The sequence below is a fragment of the Mauremys reevesii genome, linkage group 16 (genome assembly GCF_016161935.1).
Source record: "Mauremys reevesii isolate NIE-2019 linkage group 16, ASM1616193v1, whole genome shotgun sequence".
NCBI classification, from domain to species: Eukaryota; Metazoa; Chordata; order Testudines; family Geoemydidae; genus Mauremys; species Mauremys reevesii.
In genome coordinates this window covers 30,065,963-30,087,368 of record NC_052638.1, presented here as the reverse complement: position 1 = coordinate 30,087,368, position 21,406 = coordinate 30,065,963, and the positions used below count along the sequence as shown (strand labels likewise).

At 39.1% G+C, this 21,406-nt stretch overlaps 1 protein-coding gene across 13 annotated transcripts in view; it reads right to left on the bottom strand.

Moving 5' to 3' along the window:
- CDH8 (cadherin 8) overlaps window positions 1-21,406 on the bottom strand; it is a 290,464-nt gene that overhangs the window by 177,169 nt on the left and 91,889 nt on the right. For all 13 annotated transcript variants that reach the window (XM_039503455.1, XM_039503456.1, XM_039503464.1 and 10 more), the window contains one exon: window positions 4,389-4,839. In XM_039503455.1, the coding sequence (XP_039359389.1) occupies window positions 4,389-4,640 (252 nt within the window). In that variant the 5' untranslated portion in view covers window positions 4,641-4,839. The remainder of the gene's footprint in view (window positions 1-4,388; window positions 4,840-21,406) is intronic.

Sequence of the window (21,406 nt, the reverse complement as noted above, 5' to 3'; positions counted from 1 at the left end):
GGGCCCTATGCCATTTAACACATCACAAATAACATGTACTATATATGTATCTTGGGCTCCATAAGACTGGTGAATGGGACCTGTGATAACATGTCCCACATATTTTATTAAGCAACTGCACAATGTAATATTTCCTAACTTTATTTTCTACTTCATTGTGAATTCTGCTGTTGTCTCCAATGAAAGAACAGTAACATTTGATACACCACAGAGTTCATGGTACATCTGCCGTGGAGTTGTAAATGCATGCGAAAGAGACTAAGAACATACAGCAGTATATATCAAGTAAAAGTTCTAGCTAAGTAATCAAATCTTCGAGGACAGCATGCAGTGTCGTCAGACATATCACTCCACGGTTGAATGAGATTGTCAGTCGCTGAAAGGCTGTCTGAAATACACAGTTTGCAGGTCTTCCAAAGCTTAAAGTACTACCTTTGGAAGGTAATCTAGACTTACCCTATTGCAGGTCAACATATATGTGTGAATCAAAAGGAACAGATCATGGGAAATAAAAAAGACTGAAAGAAGATTATTTGTAAGTACCATGTTTCTGTACTGTTTTAAACAACATATTTAAACTTGTGTAGGAGTGTAGCTCCATTTAGCACAGAGCTTATGTGAACTTGAAAGTGAATGATTAGTGTCCATATAGATTTTTTAAAATTATATTTACATCTGTACAGTATTGGAACAATGACATTTCTTATTATGTTAATAATTCAATAACTAAATATTGATAGGTAAATAATAAGCATTTATGTAGTATTTTATGGGCATTATCTAATTAATCCTCCCAACAACCCTGACACAATATTTATATCCTCATCTTAAAGATGGGGAAATGGAGGCAGCAGGGTTTATGGCATGATCTTGCTCATACAGAAGTAAATGTCAAAATTCCCATTAACTTCAGCAGAGCAGCCTGTTGACTTCAACAAAGTCAGGGGCAAAGTTAGAACCAAGCGCTCCTCCTTTACTCATTTCACTCAACCACCATACCTACCTCGTTGTCTGAGTGTCTATTTCATTTGAAAGAAGAAGCTTTCAATTCTCCTGTTAATTTCATCCTCCAATTATTGTCATATGCTAGAGAGACCACATCGAGAGCATAATTCTTTATGTACCTTGTAGTCCCCAAGGATAATGCACAATAGTAGTAGATAAGTATGCAGCTGTACTGCATCAGTTAAAGTTCTGTCCGCAATTTAAGGTATCTAACATTTATGTTTCCTAATTCATACACTCTGCATGTGTGTTTTTACTTCAGATAGAACTATATTTTAGAAAAACGTTATTTGAACCCATGTACGTGTTTTTCCAAAGGGTTTCAGTATTCTATTTCATTTTATATACAGGCTTAAGTGCCAATGTCACGAGGGGCTGAAGACTTCCTCAAAGGTAATCAGTGGTCTCAGCACCCACTGGAGTGCATGACCCTTATCTTGAGAAGTGCTGATTCTTTAGGGGTGAGTTCTCAAAGGGCCCTATATTAGCCTTAGAAATTGTGTGCCAACTTTTCCCTTGTACATGTGTGATTATCTAAGTATGCAAACCCTTGTGTTTTTATTTGCATATCAGAGCAAAGACCTAAAGACCTGATTTGTACACATGGCAGGTCCTTGGTGCATATTAGCATAGTAATTGTGCAAGCACTCAGATAGTAAGGTGACGAGAGCCATATAAGAACTGATATAAATGGAATAGAAATAGCTCTACATGAAATTTAGCCTTTGTTTAATTAGAATCACTTTTGGAGTTTGGCTCTTACGTTCACTGCACTTTCAGCCTTGTGATAGCATTGCGTCTGTTCAGAGCAATCTGTACAAATACAGGTGTCTTGTGAATATAAACAGTACTCGTAACATGTAGCAAATGCAATATGTAAACAGCATTAGCTATGCACGCAGTAGAACACACATGTACAAGTGCAGCAAATGTAACAGCATGTCAGTGTTTTACTTTCTTATTCTGAGACACTCTACAATAACTCACTAAAGCGTACCTTATAGAGCGCCTTTCATCCAAAAAGCTTTAAGGTCAATCATAAGCTAAAAATGTTCTTGACAGAGGAAGCAATAGAAGTGAAGGAGCAACCTCCAACTGTGCAGAAACATGGTTAGGAGAAAGACTGGAGGAACAGAATAAGCAGAAAAGGGACTTGCAGAATATTGGTAAAATAGGGAGAGGGAATCCACTGAAAGCTCTGAAGACCAAGAGGCTAATTTTAAATTGGAATCTGGGATGGGTAGTTAAACCAAGGAGGGTGACAGAGAACAGAGATGCCATACCTGGAGGCCTAAAAAAAGCAGTTGCCATTTTAAAGTTGGGAAGAGAGATATAACCTGATTTTGGAAAGTGTTGAGGACCCTCAACTCTCATTGACTACAATGGAACTTATGGGGGCTCACATCTCTGAGGATCAGGCCTTAAGAAAGCAGAAGTAAAGGTGATTTTCTGGAGATAGCAATAGACACAGACAAGAATTATCAGGACATATTAAATTTAACTTCAGAAATAAGCCCCAAATTTCTGCCCTTTAGAACATGTTCCACTTTTCACTCTCTTCCATCTATATCATGCCATATACTAATTATGCAGCAGTCCCAGCAAATGGGATATCATGGCATTGTAACAATAAGTACTATTCAAAGTCCTAGCAGAAGATGATCATAACGTCTTTATTAGTTTTGCCTGAGGTCCTGTCCCCCCTCCTTTTCTCTTCATTAATGAATTTTAAACAATGCAGGAAATTAAATCCAAAAACTACTGAGCATTACAGAAAAGTTAAGGCTATGATTTACACTGAAAAATAAACTCCCACAAAACTGAGAAGCAGTGCTCTCGCTCCCTCTCACTCCTTCTGAGTAGCCTTAATTGTGCTTGGGCATGGCTGCACATATGGCACATAAAATCACAAACTCTTCTGATAACCCTACTATGAAAGGATTAACTAAGGAGTGGCTGCCTTGATTCAAAATCTTCTTGTTTGTCATCTTACGTACTCTACAAAAAAAACACTCTCCTCATTGTTTTAAATGAAACTTGGAATATTGTATATTAATAAGCGTGTGGCCCCATTGATATTGGGATAGTTTACTGACTGCAACAAAGCATATTAAGATAAATCTCCCATTGGTATAAATCAACATTAGTTTAAATTGAAAGTCAATGGACCTATGCCTGTTTGCACCATCTGGCCCAAGATTTGGAGCCCAAACTGATCATTTCACAAAATCAATTTAAGATAGCAATGGGTGACAATTGCTATTAGCATATTGGTCCAGGAACAGTTATCAAATCTATACTTTCTCTGTCTTTTCTTCAGTAACATGATAGCTATTGAAATTCCCTGTAGTACATTGCAATATGTACAGAATGCTTTAACATGAAATTATCCATGTTTTAACCCCTTGTCTGCCTACATTTTATATACATTTTAGGAGTGAACGTAATGTGGTAATAATGTGTCTGATTATTCAGAGGAAACAGAAAGTTAATGATATGTTACAGTATTTGACTATTCTGATATAAATCAAACATCCAACAAGGAGAAGACATTTATTTGCTAGTCAAGCTTTATGATAAATGCAGATGGCATGATCTCTTTCCAAGGCAAGTGTGATTTGGAATTACTGATTGAGAGAAATGAACAGAGTTGTAAAAATAAACAAGGAGCTGGTAATAGACAAGGTAGAGTATATGTCAAAGCAAGCATGTGCTATTTTACTCATGCTCTCCATCTTCCTGTTACAAAATACTAGGCCTATGTTGTTATATTGTATGGCATGTACATCAGGGTCATTCTGCAACTATATCTTAGCCTGGTGTCTTCTGTTGTATAAGGTACACTTTCATTCTTGTGTTTAGGCTTAAACGTGCATCTCTGAGAAATGTCAGAGCATTTTAAAGCTTTGTGTAGCAGGACAGCAAGTTAAAAGTGACCATAAAGTATCAAAACTTTTGAATACTGGATGTAAATATAAGCATGTAACAAATAGCAGCTTTTAGAAAAGTCTTAAGATGAGAAAGGCTAAGCATGCTGGCTAATGACATTTTAAAAAATGTGCATCTGTTTCCCTCTATCACCAAAAATAAAAGATGCCTTCTATCTTGAAAATACAAGTTAGAACAGGCTATCTGTACCCTGAAATCTCCAGTCCACTAAAAACCATCATTCTGCTTTCTCCTGTCAGATAATCATATCATTTATGTTAGTTGCATATCTACAAGAGGAGTAAATATCTATAAAACATAAATTTACAGGCAGCAGGGAAGACTCAGAATGACCAAGAACTGTAAACTTGAGCTTGATAGCAGAGTCCAAGCCAATGAGGACCTACATCTATCCTACATTTTCATAGTGAAAGGGAAAAAAAATCTTTACTTACCCGGCCAACTAATATTGGTTCAGGTCCAGAAAATTCTTCTAATACAAACATTTGGTTCCAAACCCAGCCCCTCTTTGAACGGTTCAAAACCTTCTGTTCTCCACTGAGCCCATTTAGTCCCATATTGGATCCACTTGGTAATATTTCAGATTGATTCAATGGAGCCATATAAATGGAAGGAAGGACAGTAATCCATAATATTATTAATGGAGTCCATACATCCATAAGCATCTCCGTTAGTCTTTCTGGCATTGTACCACAAGCTTAGCAAATCACCACAGAAATGAAACGATTATTGTGCTTTCCTCCAGACGATAGCCATCCAGTTCATCATGCAGTAAAGTACATTTACTTACAGCTCCTCCATATGTTTGCAGCACAGTAAACATAAACAAAAATTGCTTAGCTTATAAAAACATGATCCACTGGGTTTTCCTGTCATCCAAGATTCCTGCAAAAATAAGAGTAATACAAAGTTAGCTATAAAGTGCTTGGGGATATATTTTATAAAATGTAGTTATTTTCATGTCAGAAACAAGCCAAAGTCCAGTTTTATATTTGTAGTAGATGATAAACATGTCTAGGAAATGAATTTTAATGCCCATTTTAAAGGGGGTGGGGGGGGAAAAACAACTAAGGGACAGATACTTCTGTCAATGTTGCGTAGCACCTCCTGCACTACTAGTTCCTTCGATTTCAGGTCAGAACTACTCAGTGTGAGACAGCATATTAGAATTTGACCCTGTATAAACCTTTCAGTAAAAGCTAACCACAAATAACTCTGAAGCTGAGCAATAATACAGCGGTGGGTAACTCATTTTTCTTTTTTTAGTCTACGTGTCCCCTGCTTGCTCTGAAGTCAATGGAGCATACTCAGTACCTCAAAGGATTGAATCCTTTTTTTCCCCAGGCATTCATAACAGCCAGGGCAAGAACATTTTTTTTTATTCATGTATGACCACAAGAAAAAAAGTTCAGTTTTAGTAAATATTGTAACATTAAGAAAGAAAATATTAATTTCATTTATGAAGAGGCAGGCAGGAGCCAGCCTTCCCATCTTGCAAGACTTTCTACCATTTCTATTTTTTTTCCCCTTTCCAAAACAGCACAAAATCCAAAATATTTTGACATTTTTGTCACAAAATAACCCCCCCACACTCTCACACACATGCACAAAATAAATGTTTTTGGTCAATCAACGCTGTTTTGTTCCTATAACATCAATGTCATTCCACTTTTTATTTCTTTTTATTATATTTTAGCAAAAAAAATGCAATAAAAAGTAATTTTGAAATGGATAATCAAAATATTCTATTCCAAAAAGGTCTAAATGGAATATTTACACCTCAGTGGAATGTTCTTATTCTGTGTTTATGTTGTTTTCCAATATTTTATAAAAATCAACATATTTCTGCAAAACATTTCACTTTTGATTCACCAGAATTTTTCAATAAAAAAAATCAAATTTCTGATCAACTCTATTTACAAGTTCATGTTCCCCTACCTCTGTTTATACAACATAATACAACCATTAAAAACAACAAAAATATAATTTGGCAAAAAAATAAGACCTTAACATTCAGACAAATAAAACCTGATATGGAGATCTCATATAACATGATGAGGGGAAAGGAAGAGGACAGGAGAAAATAAAAGGCCAGCAGTGGCCAATTTAAAAAAAAACAAACCCTTTAAAATAAGATCTTGAAGTGTTTGTTTTTCCTAAGAGATTAACTGAAATGAAGCTAGTTTAACAACTTAAAGTCGGCTGCAGTATAGCCACATTGCTCTACAAACCGTAGATGCAACTGTAGGTTACTTAAAAAGATGTCTGAGATATAACTCAAAGACGATAATAGCATGGCTGGAGTTTTGTAAAAGGCTTCCTGATGTATAATCATTGACTGGTTCAGAACCAAATGTAATCTTATGGAAAACTACAGTGTAGGAGGATAGTTTCAAGGCTGCCAACTCATAATTTTTTGTATATGTGGATCAAAGCTGTACAAATCACTGATTGTTTTGGTTAGTTAGTAGTTCTGATTTTTTAAAATTTGTTTCATACAGGCCCAAACCAGGGGTTTTTTTTCAAAATTTTGTGCAGGATATGGTATTATTGAGAGGTACTATGACACTTCAAACCAAACACATTTTTGTTACACAGTATTTCATTCAACCTGAAACTAAACATTTAATTTAAATTTTGAGCTTTTTAAAAAAATATTATTTTCGTTTTAAACCAAAACAATTCAGCAATATCAACATGAATTTACAAAATGTTTCACTCAACTTGAATCTGCATTTTTCTGTGAGAAAAAGTTTTGGCCAACATAATGTCAACCAGCTTTAGTGTCTGATGATATTCAGTGTTTTTCTTGAAGCTTAAATTTCTTGAGTCATATGATTATGCGAGACTCACAACTTTCATTGTTGTATACATATTGTACAGTTCTAGTTTTCATGTTTGTGAAGGAAAAACTTGAAAACATGAACATGATGTTTAAAGGCTAATAAAACAAACAAATAGAAGACAAGTTAAAAGGCACAAACTGTGGGGTTTGTTCTGTTTAATATAAGAATGACCTACTGGATCAGACCAATGGTCCATCTAGCCCAGTATTCTGTCTTCCAACAGCAGCTGGTCCCAGGTGCTTCAGAGGGAGTGAACAGAACAAGCAATCATAGAGGACCCATTTCCTATCACCCACTCCCAGCTTCTGGCAATCAGAGACTAGGGATACCCAGAGCATGGGGTTGCATCCTTGACCATTTTCAGTAATAGCCATTGATGGACCTATTCTCCATTAATTTATCTAGTTCTTTTAGGAGCCCCATTATAGTTTTGTCATTTACAACATCTTTTGGCAACAAGTTCCCAGGTGTGTTTGTATTTCAGTAACTGACAACATAGCTGTGGAAACCTCTTGCTAGAAATTCTAAAGCCATGAGAGACTCCTCTTTTTAAGAAGGTGAGAAGAGCTGTTATGAACTAAAACTCAGTCCAAGAACCTCTGGACCTCGAAGTGGGATACTTTCGATAATGCAACAAAAATGAGGTAAGTGCCCATTCCAGTAACTGCTATGGGTCTCAGTGCTGAAGACTGAGTGAGAGGGAGAGGGCTGGAAGGTAATGCAACCTAATTCTCTGAAGAGATTTTTCTATGGAATGTGGAGGGAAGAGACGTAACCTGACTTTCCATATCCCTAATCCCCCCAGGGAGTGGTGAGGAACAGAGTGGAAGGACAGCTCTCTCCTAAGAGCTTGGGGAGGGGTGGGGACAACCAACTTCACTCTGAAGACAATGAAGGTATGGGGAACAAGAGGATTTGTAGCTACTGCCCTGTAGACCTTAAAAGGGAGAGGAACCCAGAACATGTTAAGATAGGTAGGAGGTAATTAGAGGGAGAAGGAACGTTCAAGCTTAGATGGAAATAATACACAACTTGGTAGCTTGGGATAAGGTTTTTCATATTTTTCTATTCATGTGAATCAAAAGCAAAGGAAACCTCAGGATAGCATGAACCACCATGAAGTGTAAAGGTCACCATCTTGGCTGACACTAGGGATCAAATCAGGGACATCCAGAGTTAGAAGCATAAGTCTTTCCAGCTTGAGTAAAACTCTGTAGGTGGGTAGGTAGCTGTAACACTCAGATCCACTGTGAATTTAACACAGAAGGGGGTACATAACACACACACACACACACACACACACACACGCTAACCTGTGAGTTACACGTGCACCAGAGAAATCTTTCAGATGAACCCACCCTGAGATTGCTGCTGATTTGGTCACAGTTCTAATTGGCACTTTTTTGCCATTCCCAGGACTGAATAATAATAAAACACAGCACTTTTCATATTCAAAGGGCTTTTAGAAACATCAACTAATTAATCTAATTAAGACTGAACTGCTGTCCCCTTTCACTCCAAAGGGTGCTCCCTCCTGAACAGAGCTGAAGCAAATTGGTGGGATAGTGTAACACTTGTACTGCTACTTCATATGCTGTATCTTTTTGTTATATAGGGTAGAGAAGGGACATAAGACTTTAGTTACCTGAACTGCCAATCTGCAAAAACTAAATTTGCTTAGATGTATATTAAAAGAAATACAGGAAGCTCAGATCCATTACTTTTCACGCAGTACAACTGGATTAAATCCCATCTAGCCATCGCTAATGCATCAAGATTCTTTAGCCATGATTGGATCCAGTCTCAGGGTAGCTCCATGGGAGAGGCTTCAGCAATATTTCAAGCAAACAAAAACAGCAGCAACAACAACATTCACATACCACGTTTCATTAAACCTAACTCAGTAAAACAACCTTGCAAAAAGCACTGTTAACTTGAGCGCTGTGATCATAAATGTGCAATAAGTTCTCCAGCACCAGTGGGAAAGGAAAGTTGCAGCATGTGGTAGGCATTGCAGGCTACAGAACAAATCCCCCTCTTAACTGCACAGATTTTTGCTTTTAGCACTGTTATGCATGTGAATATGCACAGTTCAGAATGAAGGAGACTCATTAGTATCTCCACAATGAAGGCTGATCTTCTGGAACCCTTCACTGCAAGCCTCATTTGAACTCATTACTCTGACTTTGCCAGTAGTAAGTCAATCCACCTGGAGCTGCGGGGCCTTGGCCTGTTTTAAGGGAGAGGCCTTCGACCAACACACACAGAATGGGCTGTCTCCAGAGTCCTGGGCAGTTGTGGAAATGGGTTCTTCTTGCCACTCTCATTGCTGCATTCCATGTGCAGGATGTGGTATTATGGAGAGGTACTTTCCCTGTCCCCATGGTTGCTATTGGTCCATTTGACAGACAGGTGGTCCCTTCTGGTCATGAAGGGGGAAAGACGTTGTTTTTCCATTTCTGGCACCAGCCAGAGACTGCCCCTGTCCCTAAGTTAAGTTGTTCTAATTTATTCGTGGCTGCACACAGCACAGGAAGCTATTTTGTGGTCAGAGATTGCTGTGAAATAGAGACACTACAGCTATGTTCCCCTTTTCCTTGATACTCAGTGTGTACCAGAGTCTAAGGAAGTGGTGTGGAGCTTGGGTAGTGGCTCTCTTCCATCTGAGAATCCCCTCATGAAGCCAGATCTGCAGACTCTCCAGCTACTTTGTGCCATCAGGACAGCACAAAACCCCTACAGCAGGAACAGAATCTGGCCCTTAAACTGTTATTTCCAATGATTTGGTTTGTTTGTGAAAGTGTAACATTAATGTTTGCAGTTTTCTCAAAAGCCACAATGTTCTTTATAGGTTCCATGTATTACCCGGGGCTCTTGCAACCCAAAGCTCTTGGTAACTTTTACTCTGTGTGAGGAGGTGTCAGGAAATAAATCAGGGGAGACACAGCCCTCGGACTGATAGATGGCTGGCACAAACAAGACAACAGAAGAGTGCTTTCACTTAAAGCTAAACTTTTACTTAGTCTCAAGCACTTACACACGTCCGCAACAAGATTAGTAAAACACCCCCAGCCCTTGATAATTACCAAAGCTGAGTGTGGCTCTCAAGTGGCACAGTGGCAGCCCATCTGCCGGTGGAGAACACAAGATGCATCCAGAGGGAGAGACCAGTCCCAAAGAGTCCCCAAACGAGTGCCCCCTATCTCAAGCTTTTTCCTCTTATTTATACATTAATAATAGAATGACATGTCCTTTAAAGAAACCTTGTTAAGTAAGCATTTCAATGATCAAGCAAGAAGTTCTTTCTGATTATCGATTAACCAGGTGTGGGTTTTTCCAGAGTCTGCAGCCTTGAGACCCCAATAGACATTCCTGGGGCATATCAGCAACTTCGACACAATTCTTATCAGGAAGGATGCCGGGTCAAGCTGCCCTTTCTGTGGCACCCCAAAACTCCCTCCCCTCCTGCCTTGGTCAAGCTGAGAGTGCTGAATGGCCAATTTACAGCTTGCTGATTAGGCCGTCTTTAACAATAAGCTATAGTGGTTTCACGCATTTTATTGGTTTGCCAAAGTCTCCCTGTACACAGGGGCGGCTCTACGTTTTTGGCCGCCCCAAGCAGTCATGTGCGGGAGGCGCCCCGGAGCCGCGGGAGCCGCGGACCTCCCACGGGCATGACTGCAGAGGGACCGCTGGTCCCGCGTGGCTTGGCTGGACCTCCCGCAGCTGCGGACGGTTCGCAGGTCCGGCGGCTCCGCTTGAGCTCCCGCAGGCACGCCTGCGGGAGGTCCAGCCGAGCCGCGGGACGAGCGCCCCCTCCGCAGTCATGCCTGCGGCAGGTCCAGTCGTCCCGGGGCTCCGGTGGACCTCCCGCAGGCATGACTGCGGCAGGTCCGCCGGCCCAGCCTGCCGCCCCCCCCGGCCGCAGGGGACGCCCCCTAGATTTTGCCGCCCTAGGCACCAGCTTGTTTTGCTGGTGCCTAGAGCCGCCCCTGCCTGTACACATGTCTGATAAGTATTTACTTACAACCCTAATTCTAATTCAATAAAGCTTTTTGCCTGAGAGTATGTATTCTCTTGGTTCTCTGAATGGCCCTGTGAGATGAGGGTGGGAATGATTATTTTAAACAGTCTAGGAGTCCAGATTTTGGGTAAAATAAAGGGATTTTAAATATAACATAGAGCTAGAGAGATATGACCCTTTTTTCAGATAACAGTGTGTTCTGGATAACAGTTTCAGCTAATCAAAATGAAAACATTTGTAAAATGGTTGGTTTCCCAGAACAAAAACCTATAGAGAATCATATCACAGGTAAAGCTGAATAGTTTGTTTTCTGTAACAGGATCTACCTGCTGTATGTGTTGATATGCTTTTGGACAGGCAGCACCAAACCATGATTATTGTTCGGAATCTGGCAGAACCGGGGAGTCCCTGGCATGGACCAATGTCCCATGTGCTAGGTGCTGTACAAACACAAAACAAAGACCTTACAACCATGCTGAGTTTACAAGTTAGGTGATGCCCCCGAAGCAAGCACCACTTGTTGGAATTGTGTTACAGCATTATAAACAGTTTAATATCATTTCCAGATGTAGCACCATCATTACTTGATATCATATACATTACAATTACTTTAAGGGCCAGATCCTAGTCAATTGAGATAAGTAGCCCCATTGACTTTGTGGGGGCAATAGAATAAGTATGGCAATAAGCAACGATATGAAGTTCACTATATAATTACTTTAATTCTCATATTTTGTATAACATACCTGTGGGTTATGGTTATTTGGCAGCTGACATATCGGTAACAACCAGTACTAATTTCATTATGGCTATTTTGCAATTATATTGTAACTTTTAAACGGTACTAGAGAGATGATGGAATGCAATAGAACTGTTATAAAGATTAATAAAGTTAGTAAAAATTGTTAACACAAACTGCTTACTAAGAAAGAAAATGGAGTAAGGTCATAAAAGCTTGAAAAATCAATTTATTTTTAGATTTGTCAAACCACAGAATGTCTTTCTGGCCAAGTAATCCACTTTATTATATTGCTAGTGCATTGATTTACACCATGATCTCCAGTCAAGGAGATTTTACAGCCTCTCTAGAGTTTCTTTACATCAGGAAATGTTGAGGATCCTCTTGTGAACTGCTGCATCTTCAGGGCAATCCACTTCTAATTTCATTCTGCATTCATTGCTGCCTTGTTGATCATTGTGATTACAAGCTACAGATAAGTCCTCTGACCTCACCGTTTCATTAAGGAGGATTTTGTCAATTTTTAAATGATTGGTTCAGTTACGTTAAAAATCTAGCAGTATTGATTTATTTAAATAAATTACACTGGAAATGCCAGACAATTAAAAGTGTGAGATATATATTTGTCTAAAGTAGGCTTTTTGCAGATACTTCAACATACACTAAAACAGTCTGTCAGAATGGATAGGAAGTTATCCTTTCATCGTGCACTGGGAAGACTGGCTGTGATATAAAATACCAATAACGTGGTGAGAGAGATGGGACATAACAGCATCAGAGGTCCAGTAAAGATGTTTTCGGTAGTGTAGAGTCATAGAGCTAAAGGCCAGAAGGGACCATCAGATCATTTAGTCTGGCCCTGTCTCTATCCATAGGATACCAACACCACCTAGCACCTGCACACCAAGCCCAACAACTGAAATTAGAGCAAAATACTACAGGCCACAGCAGACCAGTCTATTATGTGCCATTCATATACTCCACCTTGGCACCGTGATTTAATACAGGCAAATGTGCATTAAAAGTAGGCAGCACAGAACTGGTGAGAAGTATGTTCACCAAGTCATTTAAAGCTTTGGTTAGCACTAGTTGACTTGAGCATGGTGTTCTTTGTATTGTATACACTCCTGAAGTCTCAAAGTTCCATCAGACTCACATGGTCGTTCTTGCCCTGCAGGGAAAATTCCATTAAACAACCTTGAGTCCCTGCTATAAATAAATTAAAGATCCTCCCTTCCTGCAGGACAAGTAGAGCTTTAGATGACAACTTTCACTCAAGTTAGGAAAACACATCAGGACAGTTAATCAGAAGCTTTTTGCAATAACTAATATCCTCGGATTGGCTTCCTTTATTTGGAACATACTCATCAACAATGACACTTTCTTCCCATTATCTCGATGTCCCCTTGGCCCATGATCAGAAACTAAACATGCTGTCTACGTGGGTACAAAATCTGCAACCACCCCTTGTTTTTTTAAATAGCTAACATAGATGACAGAGACACTTTTGTACCTTACAGTGCCTCCTTTGCTAACATCTGGAAGTTGCTTCTTCCTCACTATTGTTCATTTGTTTTTTCTCTTAGTCCTTTCTTACTTACTTTCCACAGTAGCTAGAATATCATACCTGTCTTCTTTGTCTTCACACTGTTGTATCTGTTCTTTAAACATAATCCTTTTTAGTTTTACATTTGCCACTGAAGGTCTTGGTTACACTGGCAACACTTCCACTCATGCTTCCTAGTCCATTTTTTTCAGGGTTCTAGCAGGGTTCCTCAGTAATGGCAGCAACATGATGCAAAAACCCTTCCCAGTGTGGGAAGCAGAATCTTCCCTCTGCTAATCCTCTCCTGGCAGCTCAGTAAACCCTGAAGTTTTCTACAGTAAAAACACAAGGGCCAGATACTCCAGTCCTCATTCATGTGGGTAATCCTTGTTCACGTGAGCTGTCCTACAATATTCGGCATGATAATTTGCCATTGAAAAACCCAGAAAAATAAATAGCTTTAACAGAACCATCAAGACACAAAAACTGACTATGCCAGTAACCTCGGAGCATCCTCATCACACATCCCCCATGCTCTTTGCTGCTCTCAATGATTGCATTATATCTGAAATTTGATTGTAAGCTCCTAGGGGCAAAGTCTTGTCTTCGGCTCAGTGTGTTTTTTGCCACTGCATAAGTAATGAAGAATAATGATAAATAATAGGATCCATCTTCCAGTAGTGTGACCCTCCCATGGCCAGCTACATAAAATATTGCAAAGCAGTGTCATAAGGCAGGATAGAATCTGGTCAAATATATATATGCAAATAATTTGTCCAAGTTTACTGTTTTATATTGTCAATGGCAATTTGTTCCCATTCACATTTGCATCAAAAACTGAAACAATGCAAGACTAAAAAAAGAACTACTTATTTTGATGTCAGGCCAAGAGACACCGTGTTAAAGCTTTCTTCTTAACTGCTCTGTCCCACGCACACACTAACACTCTCTGTGAAAGTGTAAGGATATGCTACCTTAATTTTTAAGCTTAGTCATGCACTGCAGCTTTTTTATAGTTAGAAGAGGTGAACAATTCTCCCAGTTCTTATACAAAAGAGCATTTTAAGCACAAAAGTTCTTCAGACTTTCCTTCCAATATATTGTAGGTAGAATTTACACATGCATGCACACAGAGAGGCATGCACACAGAGAGACATGCCATGCACACACGTATACACAAACAATCATTTCTTCAGGAAAGCCTCTGGAGGATTTTTTTTTTTAAACATTGGAGGACATGGTTATTTAACAGCCTACAAGCTTACAACTTCCTAAAATAATGCCCCTTTGTTCTTTCAAAACAAAAAAAAGGCACGTCTGGGAGATTCATAATCTACACCATTTGTCTGCCTCACTTTCCCTTCCTCTTTTTCCTCAGTGAGAAAACATACCGTCAGTACTCTGGTGGGGAGAGGAGGCTTCTCCAGGAATCAGGTCATTCCACATCTCATTGATGAGTCAGGATGAAAGGAGAATGATACACTTTATCATTTCCCTGCCATTGTGGGGACTTCAGGCACTCGTGTACCTCAGCCCCTCCTATGCCCTGCCTGTGGCATATAATAGTCTAATCTCTTGTGGGCTGTAATACTTCCGTCTAATTTCAGTTGTTGGCAGATACTGGATAGTAGGCAGATACTGGATAGTGCAGATGTCCTGTGACATACAGAAGGGCATATTAGATGATCTAGTGGTCCCAACTGTCCTTAAACTCTATAACTCAACAAATCAAATTTACCTATTCCAAGCCAATGACAACATCATAGCAAACTATCAATTGTTATTCACTTAGTTGCATAATGTGAAGACCTGCGATATCGACACACAAGTCTAACTCTTCTTGTTAGCATAATTCTTCCAAATGTTTACATTCAGAAAACCCCTTCGGAAGGAACCTATAGTTTGCCTTTGAAGGAGCGGAGGAGTAGAATCATCTTGGGATCTAGGAGTTATTCCCTATCTCTAACTGATACGATGATCCTGTCCTATATAATATATTACTAGGACTATTATTTATCAGAGGGGTAGCCGTGTTAGTCTGGTTCTGTAGAAGCAGCAAAGGATCCTGTGGCACCTTATAGACTAACAGACGTTTTGCAGCATGAGCGTTCGTGGGTGAATACCCACTTCTTCGGATGCAAGTGGGTATTCACCCACGAAAGCTCATGCTGCAAAATGTCTGTTAGTCTATAAGGTGCCACAGGATCCTTTGCTAGGACTATTATTTGAATCCTTTGCCAATAAAGCCATAGGCTCCAATTCAGCAAGTGTGAACTTTAAGCATGTGAATATCAGGACTCCCACTGATCCGTAGAAGTGCGCATCATCTCCCAGAACTAGCCCCTAAATGCCTCATCAAAGTCAGTTAATTTTGTATTGTTCTTAGCACTTCAAAACTATTCATGTTTTCCTAATGTATTATTTGCATTTCGATAGTGCCTAGGACCTCCACACATGGCCCAGGATCTCACTGTGCTAGGCACTATTCAAACAAAGACAGCTCCTGTCCCACAGAGTTTACAAGCTCAGTAATACAACTTGCTTGATCGTACTTCATTTCCAATGAGATGACTATTTATATCATTCTTGCTCCTTCTTGTAAAATAAATATGAAAGAAACTATGCATTAAAATAAACAGATACTGTAGAGCATGTGCCACGCTTACGCCTTTTAGAATGTCACACCTAGCTTAAAAAAAAAATGATTATTTGCCAGAGCACGAGGGTCAGATTTCCCACTGATCTGTGTCAGAGCATCAGTTCTCCTCCACATTGTCTTGCTGAGAAGCTGATGGGGCCAGCTCAAAACAGAGAGAAGGAGAAATGTCATATTCCATTTGAACCACCAAAGCGGTCTAGCAGATAACACTGAAATGCAATATGGTCACATCTGCCTCAGTTTGTTTATACAGTAAAGGGAAGAATATGACTGAACTCAATTTTTTTTATTTTCTGCAGTCTGGTGATTAAAGCACTTTTCCTTCCACCAAAATAGAATACTAGACTACGTATAGATTTAATAGTGCTAGCCGGTGCCAATCTCATCTCTCAGACCAATGCTAATTTTTATGAGGGTGTATTACATAATTTGAAAGACCTATAACACTTTCAAAAGTGAGAGGGGAAAATGCAAGTTGTGCATACCATACTGAGAGCTCTTAAAAGGCAAACAGATTGGCCTCTAACTGAGAATTAGGTGTTAACCATCCTCTGTCTAGGGCATCATTTATCATCAGATGTTCAGCAACTGAGATGTGCTTATCCTGTTCTTATTGAAAATTGTTTAAATATTAATGGAGGCCATAAATATATTTTCTCATTCTTTTTCAGTAGTCCATTGACATACGACAGAAACCATTATCGTTCTTTCCTGGATTTTCTTTAGAGAATGTCACCTATCGTGCCCAATTAAGCAAAGTAGCATAAATAACCTTCTTTTGCATCAACCTGAAATGTGACTAAAATGACCCTTGGTCTTTATGGTTTAAAGACTGCATATGTATGAAGTTTCCCTTGAAATAAATGCCAAAGAATGTAAATCTATACAGAAAAGGAAACATTGCCGGGCTTTGCCAACAGTATACAGTAGTTATGGTAGTTATGCTAAGGTTTGGTTAATATCCTTTAACAGCACCATATGAAATTAGGATTTAAGATCTTGATCCTGCACCACTGAAGTCGGTGGAAGTTTTCTCATTGACTTTAATGGGAGTAGAATCAGGCCCTATATTTGTTTTTGACATTTGCATTTGCCAGGCTGAACTAAATTTCTTCCTATTGAATATATTTAAAGCACAGTCCCTGAGATTAAAGACCACAGGGTCACTGGCTTTATGAGACTCATTTCAAGTTCAGTCAGGGTAGAAATTAAGGTCCAATGATTATTTGGTTAAATGAAAGGAAATAATGAGCAGATATATTCAATCCATAATACTGATGTTCACTGTCAGAAATGTGTATTTGCCTGCAAAACTAATGAAATGCATTCTTCTTCTAGAAGTACACAATTTGCTTAGCACATTGGAATTTAGTTTATACATATATGTTTGTACGATTAAACATTAGGTGATAGCAAAGAGAAATTGATTACAAATGGATTTAAACTGCAAGCTGAGTTCCTTAAAGTAGGCTGTGTAGTGTCTCTTAGAATTAACCTGTTTGGATTTAAAACACACCACTAAGTTTGAAAACTAAAAGCAAGTTCGTGAACTAAAAAATTTCTGAAATACTATTTTTAACAAGATACACAGATGCTTCTACTAGGAATAGAAGCCTGAACAAAATATACTGAGAGGCATTTTTCCCCTGGGCATGTTTAACGTTTTTCAGGGGGAAAGTTGGCTTTAGACAGCCATACACGCATTGGAGGCGCCTCAGGAAAAGCAATACCTAGGTTTTGCATATCCTGAGTCAAATCCTGCTCATTTTATTAATTCTGAGCCCAACCCACCAAGATGCTGAACATCCCGTTGGTTGCAGTGGTAATAAATAGTAATTAGCACCTTGTTGGACCAGTTCCTCAAGTAGTACCATTGCCATCAAATGGTAATTGATAGTAATGGACTACTCATGAGTAAGGCCAGCAGGAATTGGTCCTCTGCTTGGAGTCAGCTGCTCGTAAACTAATTCTGAGGGCACCTTTCCGTGTCCGCTCCTCTTTCCACCTTCAGACTGCATTTTCAGAGAGAAATCCTGAAAAGTTAAAATTGCATCTGTAGTTGAAATGCCACTGTGCTGGTGCTGTTTACTTGATTTATCAAACTAAGAAATTTAATGGAAGTGTTCAAGAACTGGGGGAAATAATTGAAAATGTAAACTGTATTGGCACTTCTGTTCAATTTCTAAAAGGGTAAATTTTCTCAAATAGTTATGTTTAGGAAGCTATGAAGTGTACCACTTTTTCTATGGCAACAAGGCTAAGAAAAAATGTTGAGTTTACATCATCTAATTGAATTCTATTGATGCAGACTTATGGTAGCAATGATGCTTAAAACATTTCAATGCAAAAGTCTTGGAGTTCTCCTCCCACCGGTAAAATTTGATTTGTGTTATTTTTAAACTCACAGCTCACAAAGTCTTATATGGGTTTCCGAACTGCAGATATAATCAAGGTGCACACAATTGTTATTATTAAAAGTTTGTCCTAAAGGTCAGCCTTTATATGGTGTTACAATGAGGCAACTTTAAAATGGAAAATGCAATACAATATACATGTAGTTTGGATAATAATAATAATATATAGTTGGTTATACAAAATGCTGTGAGTAGACATTAACATTTATATTATGTAGCATTAGCAGTTGCTTTCTTATAAGTATTGTTTATAGATACTCTATCTTGTCATAACTGTTAAAGATTTGCAGCGCCATGTGCTTTCAATATGCACTTTGTGTTGACTCTGTCTCTTGTCAAAGATCCATTCCTGTTCATAAATATATATAAATCATATCAGATCCTTCCCCACCCCCGTGTTCATGATGGGAAATAAAACAATTTTAGCTGAAGTAATAGTACAAGCTCTTTACTTATTTGTATATATCGGGGTCATATGGGTGAGCCCCATGCCCTTAATCCCAACCTCTGACTAAAAAGTCCCAAGCAAAGTACATAGGGCACTGAGATCTTCAGGAATCGATATCTTTACTAGGGAATTGACAGTTGTGTGGTGAAAAAGAGACAGAGCTTCTCTAGAAACCATCTCTAAAAATAATAAGCAAATTTATATCTGGTCTGTGACCATGGACACCCTCTTATAAGCTTTTTAGAAGGGATAGTGAGTATGGGCTGGCACGACTGAAGTGATCTGGGGAGGATTCCCTCCCATAGTGCTATAAAGCTTTTTTTTATATATATGAAAGATGCTTTAATGTCATATAAACAGCATCAACATTTGTTAAGCAGCCAAACATATTATTTCATTTAATGACTTTTTATAAGATAAGCAACCTCACAAGTAGCTTTTTGTGACTCACACCATATTTCAATTAACAATAAATTATTCACCCGTATATCATAATATACCTATGTCCACAAAATACAACTTCCAGGTAGCATAGCCTCTGCTGCAAGAGGCCTTCAACTTACAAATAGCAATAGAAACTGAAATCCTTTAAATCCCATGATATTATAAAATAAGTATTGCAGAAAGATTGAAAAGTGCTTCAATAAATAGCAATATTAAAAAGCAAACAGCAGTATTTAGAGGGGAAGATTATGAGTAATTCTGCATTCAGTGAGGCACAACTGCACGATTGGATGGAAAACCCTAGACTAGAATATTATATAAGAACCAGTTCCCCTCATATAGCTCTGAGGTTGAAATGGTCACACAATTAGGCCAGGAGGGTTACACTGTAGAGAGCTTTCGGGTTTTAATGTTATCAGATTTTATATTTGTGGATTTGATGAGTAATGTTTTAATATGTGTGGAAAATACCATCAATGCATTTAGCCATTTTGATCATTTCTCTTTGATTAAGACAGCTGAAAAAGTACATTAGGATCATTTACTTGTTTTAATGTATTTGCTTGTTTAATATTTTCAGTAAACCTACATTTCCTGAGAAACCAATTGTGAAATATCATCTTGTTCCTAACAATGGACTGTAGAGAAATATCTTCAGATTGCAGTCATATAGAAGTATCACATATTTCTCTTGATCCTTATTGCTAAGAAACTCCTCAGGAATTTACAAAAGAGGATGAGTAAAGTTAAGAGGATTCTTTATCTATAGCTTTGTTACTTATCAGCTATATTCTTTAATTGAAACTGAAGTGAGCAGCTGTTAGCCGGCTTTCTATTAAACACTAATGTTGTAGATTTGAAAACAATAGACAGTTAATGTTATTTGATTTCTTACATTCAGCAGTCCAAGGAAACATCTGGCAATGATGCCCATGAAGACAAATGGCTAGTCATTGATGAGCTCATCAAGTTGGCTGTTTAAACTTGTCAGCTTTTATTAAAGTTTACATTCTTATATTCAGAGGAAGGAAAAGTACAGAAGATTTGGGGAGGGGGATTGGGAGTAGCAGGAGCATGGAGCCTTTGATACCTGTTGGTAACCAGAGCCCTGTTTTATAATGCTATTATGTGCTAGTTTGGATAGATTCAATTCCATTTAGTCTGGTACTTAAAGTAAACTGTTTAAATTGAGAAAGGGTCTAGACATGACTGAATGGCCATCAGTCACAAAGGAATCCCTGCTTATGTTAAGTGGTGGCATCTTCACGGTGGCAGCCAGTGCCTAAATAAGGACTTGAGTTAATCTCCTCTATATTATCCACCGAGAAATTGCCCTGGGTTTTCTATACTGAAGCTTTGCAGTGCTATAGTCTGATCCGGTGCCTTCTATGCTCCACAGCTGAACACAATGTTCTTGTAGATCTGATACAAGCTGGCAGGGATGCTATCTGACAGCTTGGGTCTCCCGGTTGAGATGTTACCACCAAGCAGAGGCGATAGCCGAGCAGAATGTAAGAACATGCGATTCCTCTGGCCGTTCTCAGCCCGAGGATGAAACACGCAGTGGAACAGCCCGAGTTAGGGGTCGACAGTCCTGCGTTCTTCTCCAGAAGCCTCCGTCATGATGCAACTAACAAGCAACTGGAGCGAAGGGGTTTGCGCCCTCGCCTAAGTTTCAGCTGGGTGCAGTCACTATTTAGTCAACAAGGACAGGGAAAGAAAACAACTTATGGGAAAGGGATGGCTCGCTTGGCTACTTATAGCTAACGCGTCCTTGCCACCTTAGCTTAGAGAAAGAGAGAGGAGAACTGACGGGAGAGACTTTCCTTTCTGAAAGGGGGGGGGGAGGATAAATCAGGCCAATTCCATCCATGGCTTTATTTGAGGGGTTTGGGGGACCACGGGGTCGGCAGTGATAAATAGGGGGGAAATCCCTCTCTTATGATTCTTCCAGCCTCCACCTCCACCATTTACATATCTGGCTGGTGGCTGATTTTTATTCTCAGCACGAAAACTGCAATCTACTTCAATGCATGAATGCAGCCCTGCATCTATTCACCACAGTACAACAGTCCAGAGATTTATTGTACTTAAAAAAAACCCACCACGGAGAAGAAACGGGCTCTCCAGCCCAGTGAACAGCTCACTGTGATACAAAAACTCCTTCTGAACCTTTAAAAAAAAACCCACACACCCAAACTGGCATCCCATTATCAGGGAATTTCAAAGAATCCGAATTAATGTGCCACTACACTTCAGTCTAATAATGCATCTGTTTATAAGGAAACAGGCAGATAGTGTCTGTGATAGTGTACGCAAGGTGCATCAAGTC